The sequence below is a fragment of the Xiphophorus maculatus genome, chromosome 11 (genome assembly GCF_002775205.1).
Source record: "Xiphophorus maculatus strain JP 163 A chromosome 11, X_maculatus-5.0-male, whole genome shotgun sequence".
In the NCBI taxonomy this organism is placed as follows: Eukaryota; Metazoa; Chordata; class Actinopteri; order Cyprinodontiformes; family Poeciliidae; genus Xiphophorus; species Xiphophorus maculatus.
Window position 1 is genome coordinate 28,496,123 of NC_036453.1, and position 6,486 is coordinate 28,502,608.

Sequence of the window (6,486 nt, forward strand, 5' to 3'; positions counted from 1 at the left end):
ATTTTTTATTTTATCTTAACATGTCAAGCTTTATTACGAAACCCAGCTAATTGTATATTGTCAGCTTAGCGCATGAAGTGGTTGCAGAAACCTGCTCTAACTTGGTAACCTTTGACTTTGTGCAGGACAGGCAGTGGACAGCTGGGTAACATGAGAAGAGGTTACTTGGGGAGTGTGTGGCCAAACGGCCCTGTCCGCTGCGCCTCCTGATACCGCCTGCGTCAAAAGCAGGAACAAGGAGAGAAGCTGACAAAATACCATCAGAGAAACAGTGAGAGTTGTTTTGTCTCAAGATCTTTGGCTGCGATGAAGTGTAAGCTTATGTGCCGGTTGTGTGCAGACGGGAGCAGCAATATCACAAGGAAGCAGAAGAAGCAGGTGTGAACCAAGCAGCTGCCTGTGAGAGGGCCGGGATATCCCACAAACACAGCTGCAGGAAAGACCCTGGGATCATCACAGTTTTAACTCTAAACTAGTGGTTCAGCACGTAAAGATTCTATTTGACAAAAAATGCTTGGCTAACTACATTTCCATAGAGCATTGCAATCTGTAAAGGAGTCCAAATGAAATTATTGTAAATAAATGGCAGACTGATTGCTTCAAAACAGAAGCAGATATTGGTGAAATCATTATCTTCTTGTATCAGCAAGAAATAAAAAACATTTCTTGCAACGGTGATGCTTTGTCAATGTTGGCAACAGTCAGGTAAGAGTACACTTTGATGATTGGCTACAGACGTGATGAGAAGAGCAGCAAATAAACTCTCTATGGCTTTAAATTAAAGAGCATCATAGACTGAAAGTTCATGGGTCAGTACTGTTTGAACAAATTTGGTGTATTTGCAGATAAAAGCTTGTAAATTCAATAAAATAATTTGATTGATCCTGAGTTGAACTCATCAACAGCATTCGGACTGGGTGCACTAAATTGTCTCTATCTTTGTTTTCTTGTTACAAAGGTTGTAACTCTTAAAAAATTAAAATAACGAATCAACTTTACTGCAGAATATGTTACATTTTCATCATAGCATTAATGAACCATTAATGTTCACTAATGAACATTAATGGTTAGGGTTAATGTAACCATTAATGGCAAATTCATCTGCCATCTTTTTACTATGGCAGATGAATTTGGTGTGAGCACCTAAATTTACTTCAGTACATGACGAAGGATGAAAAATCCTCATGTCAAGGAGGTTTAAATTGAATTAAGTTGACTTAAAATGAGCAAGCATTCGTCTGACAAATGCTGATCAAAGAATTTCAGGATCTCCTGTTTTAAAAAAAAAGATCTTTTAGTTAAAAAGTTGAGAGAAGCAGTCCCAGAAGGACAGCTTTCCCCAGATAAATACTTTATGCAAGTTCAGGCTAACTTAACTGTCTAAGCAATATTGGGCTGTACTTAGGGCTGCTTGATGGTGCAGCTGGTAACACTGGTGGCTTGCAGCAAGAAGGACCTGGGTTCATATCCCTGCCTGGGGTCTTTTGGCATGTAGCTTGCATGTTTGTAACTTCCTGGCGTCTGTCCAGATACTTCAGCTTCCTCTTGTAGTCCAAAGAAAATAGCTTGGGTAATTTGTTTCTCTAAACTGCCCTAAGCTGTGTGTGTGTGTGTGTACATTAGACATTTTGACAGACTGGTGACCAATGGAGATAAACTAGCCCCTCCAGTGATCCTGCCACTACAAACAGGTATACACAACAGAATGGAAGTCAATGTTGCAGCTGTGAAAACATTAAACAAAACATTGTTTATTATTTTCTGGCATTAAGACCACGTTTGAATAAGACAACCAGAAAAAACGTTGACATAAGAATTAGTTCTGGAATGCATTACTTAACACTGATTGCAGACTCTGAAAAACAGAATTTGTAGTTTGCGAAACCTTTACTTTGATTTTATCGATTTATTTATTTGCATCATCAAAATGAAATGATTTTTGTTTCTCATCTCACTCCAGTGAGCTGAATGCATTGTGACATGATAATAGACTTTGATTTTTGCCAGTTGCACTGTTTTACACTCATTGCAGCCATCTTGAATTTTAAGGTTGGAATTCAGTCTTTCAGAAGACATTCCAGTTAATTTGGAACTGGGAAATTCAGGTTTTTAGAAACAAAGTAAAAGTGTTTTTTAAGATTATTAGTCATCACTTTGATACCTCAGTGGGAGCAGCACTTAATGCCAAGTTGCCTACCAATCTGGATAAATAAGTCCAGTTGGGTTAATGTGGCCTTACTTTAGTCCTTTGAGTGGTCATAATGACTAGAAAACATAATAAATTCAACCCATTTACTGTTTAAACCCTGAAGCGTGAGAAGACGCCTTAAACACGTCACAAAGAAAGATTCTGTTACGTGGCAAATACTGTCGACAAGCCTTCACTACTCATCATCCCAGAAATCCAGAGAAGACTTTGTCTAATAAATAAACAGTGTTGCCAGGCAGCATCACTTATACATCTGCTATGCCCAAGTGAGAAGAAGACAAACTCTGTCTAATATTCACACCTAACACAAGGATCCCTGTTCTTCCTGGCACGCCTGGCAAACCACAAGCTTTTTCTTGCATCTTTGCTTGCTGACCGCCCCCCTGCTCCTCAACTATCGTATCATCTGCACCTCTAGCTGCATTACTCCATTACCCTTGCAGCCCCCTCACCCATCCTACTGGGGCTATGTATGGGTCCTTGTGGGAGGAGGGCCAGCTGTGGTAACCTTCTTGGATGGCAGTGTTGCAAAGGCGCCTCTTTCATAAACTGTTCAGAGTATCAGTTCAGAAACCAGCCAATGAAAGCTCAGCAGGCACTAAAATGGCCAAACGAATGGCAGACGTCTGCCCAGTATAAAAACAGGGAGCAGAGACCTCCAGAGCTGGGTGACCCCTTTTTTGGCTGTGGTGAACAGGATCTGATCCCAAGGACTGTTACCTCTGTTCTTGTCTTGTGAGCAGGTAATATATATATATATATATATATATAACCCAATAATATTTTGATGTTAAAGAAGGTCAAGACAAGGTAGAGATATATTTACTGCACGTGCCAAACATTTTACTAGCTCAAAATACCAGACCAAAATTTCCACAGCAAAGGAAGACTTTGAAACCAGATGGCTACAAAAATAGCAAGGGTAAAAGTTACAGTTAGTCTTTGTGGATGTGCAGAATATGTCTTCCTAAATTAATGTACGAGATTCTCCAATTTTCTGAATTTTGCCACTTAGCTATGTTTAGTAAAGCTGACTTGAGATAATACTTTGGGTCATTTAGGTCCTAGTAAAAGTGTTCTGCAGCTTTTCACTCTGCAGATATTTCTGTCATATTGAGAGTGCTCTCTCAATGAATGGGGAAGTGCATGTTTAATAAGCAACCTATAAACCAACAAACTGTTTTGGCAGCTTTTCTTCATGAGCGTTAATCTTACAAAATAACAACTAAACGTAAACAGTTATTACATTGAGTAAAATTTATTGCAGTGAACAACAACTAGAGAAATCAGAAGTAAAATTCAAAGTTAAGTGAATTTTTCTGGTGGGCGGGGTCTCGGAGTGGAAACGCGTCTCTAACTCGTTAAAATTCTATTTTAGGCTCACGACAATGACACCTGTGAGTAATACACTCACAGTCATCTGATCTGGTGCAACGGTGTTGTGTGTTTGCTTTCGTGTAGTGGTGTGAGATATGTTTTCAAAACTTTGTATTTTTGACTATAGATTATTAAGGTACTGCCTGTGCAGCGTGAGTACATAAAGGGTATACAGTCAGACGTACTCAGGCTAAAAATACCCAAAGATCAGGCGCTGTTCCCTCTACCCTCCATTTCAGTGTGACACCTGAGCCTGAGTCTGAGTGACACATGTTACCAGGATTCCACAGCAAGCGCCATTTAAATTTCGCAGCTGTTCCAGAGAATACCTAAATCCTAAATTATAATTCCATTTTCATCGAGCCAGATTATGTGTTCACTTATGATAGACCCAAGATGAAGGTTTGCGTTTCTATTTTTTAAAGAATGTTTTCCTCTCTTTCTAGTGTTAGAAAGCAATCATGCCTTTCGGAAACACCCACAACAACTTCAAACTCAACTACAAAGTTGAGGAGGAGTTCCCAGACCTGTCCAAGCACAACAACCACATGGCCAAGGTTCTGAACAAGGACATATATGCCAAGTTGAGGGACAAGCAGACACCAAGCGGTTACACTTTGGATGATGTGATCCAGACTGGTGTCGACAACCCTGGTGAGAAAAATGGAGATGCTAGTAGTCAAATATGATGGGACAGAACTAGTTCCATGCAAAGCTGCTGCAATCTAATTCACGCTCTCCTCCTGTACTTGCTCCTATACTTCAGGTCACCCCTTCATCATGACTGTTGGCTGCGTCGCTGGTGACGAGGAGTCCTATGAGGTTTTTAAGGAGCTTCTTGACCCTATCATCTCCGACCGTCATGGTGGATACAAGCCCACTGACAAGCACAAGACTGACCTCAACTTTGAGAACCTGAAGGTACCTGAAGCTCTATAGCAAAGTGGCTCTTAAAACAGATCTACATAGGAAATAACCTTATAAACTGCAACTTTTTCACTAGGGTGGTGATGACCTGGACCCCAACTATGTCCTGTCCAGCCGTGTCCGTACTGGTCGCAGCATCAAGGGATACACCCTGCCTCCCCACAACAGCCGTGGCGAGCGTAGAGCTATTGAGAAGCTGGCTGTTGAGGGTAAGCTATAATTAGTTTGAGAGAACTAGGAGAAAACCTAGACACAACTGTTTGGGTTGTGTCAAATGGTGAACCCAGATAGATACCTCAGAAGAAACATGTTCATGTCCTTGTTCTGTTCTTTTAATAATAATTAGCTGTCAGGTGGCCATGACCAAAACCTAGCACTGTCTCTCTTTGCTTAAGCTGTCCTGACACACCATCTGCCCCTACAGCTCTCACCAGCCTGGACGGTGAGTTCAAGGGAAAGTACTATCCCCTGAAGTCCATGACTGACGCCGAGCAGGAGCAGCTGATCAGCGATCACTTCCTGTTTGACAAGCCCGTCTCTCCCCTGCTGACCTGCGCTGGCATGGCCCGCGACTGGCCCGACGCCAGAGGCATCTGGTGAGCGTACCCAAATAACCTTGAGACTACACAAAACACTCACCGAAAACGTCCATGACTATTTCTACTTTTCTTCAATAGGAGTGATGAGGTGGGGCTTCATCCTGTAACTGGTGGGTTACTGGTTTGAACCCCTGCTCCATCTGTTTTAGTTGTTGTCTACTTGGGCACTTCAGCCACCTGGCCTGCTGGTGGTGGTCAGAGGGCCGGGTGGTAGCCTTGCCTCCATCAGACTTCCCCAGTAGTAGTTTACCACCATCAGTGGGTGACTGACTCAATGTAGTATAAGGCACTTTGGGGTCCTCTGAACTAGACAAAGTGCTTTACAAGTATAAGCCATTTACTATTTTATTCTGGTTTCCCTCCCCCCGTCTCCTCTTAGGCACAATGACGACAAGACCTTCTTGGTCTGGGTAAACGAGGAGGATCACCTGCGTGTCATCTCCATGCAGAAGGGTGGCAACATGAGGGAGGTCTTCAGGCGTTTCTGCGTTGGCCTGCAGAAGGTAGGTGATGAGAGGATATATATATATGAAAATAAATAATTTTGCCCTAACTATCTTTCCATGATTCAAAAGATTGAGGAGATCTTCAAGAAACACAACCATGGTTTCATGTGGAACGAGCATCTCGGCTACATCCTGACCTGCCCCTCCAACCTGGGTACCGGCCTGCGTGGTGGCGTCCACGTCAAGCTGCCCAAGCTGAGCACACATCCTAAATTTGAGGAGATCCTCACAAGGCTGCGCCTGCAGAAGCGTGGCACAGGTATTAACAGACCACATTACTTCAACTATTTGTAGATCAGTACTGGAGTAAGATCCTAAGAGAGTGCAGAGATCTGGTTTTCAGCCTCTCATTCCTTTCTGTCCTTCTTTAGGCGGTGTGGACACTGCATCTGTGGGTGGCGTGTTTGACATCTCCAATGCTGACCGTCTGGGCTCCTCTGAGGTGGATCAGGTCCAGCTGGTGGTTGACGGTGTCAAGCTCATGGTTGAGATGGAGAAGAAGCTCGAGAAGGGAGAGGCCATTGACGGCATGATCCCCGCCCAGAAGTAAAGAGGGACAATCTTCTTGTTTTCTTGTGACCATTCATGTGCAATCGAGCCAGCTGATGGGCGTGCAGAGAACAGCTGCTCTCCTAGAGACTTTGGCCTCTGCTAAACTCTTTCCTTCCTTCCAGCTTTTTTTTCTTTTCTCGATCATTTTGAGCTTTTTTTTTCACGTTCTCCCCAGACGGTTGGTTACATCCTGGGATCCACCTCCACTGAGCTGGGCTCTCCTGGCAGATGTGGCATCACCTACTTTTTGTAATAAAAAGTGATGATTAATAAACCTGTTCATACTGTTCAATAAAAAGTGCCCCATTATAAAATG

At 42.8% G+C, this 6,486-nt stretch overlaps 1 protein-coding gene across 1 annotated transcript; it reads left to right on the plus strand.

Annotated features, from left to right (window-relative positions):
• The first annotated feature begins 2,844 nt into the window (after positions 1-2,844).
• LOC102234375 (creatine kinase M-type) lies at positions 2,845-6,486 on the plus strand. Its single transcript, XM_014471785.2, has 8 exons — positions 2,845-2,952; positions 4,033-4,240; positions 4,353-4,507; positions 4,590-4,722; positions 4,938-5,109; positions 5,492-5,615; positions 5,688-5,877; positions 5,990-6,486. Exons 2-8 carry the CDS (start codon positions 4,048-4,050, stop codon positions 6,166-6,168), a joined length of 1,146 nt encoding a protein of 381 aa, XP_014327271.1. The 5' UTR covers positions 2,845-2,952; positions 4,033-4,047; the 3' UTR covers positions 6,169-6,486.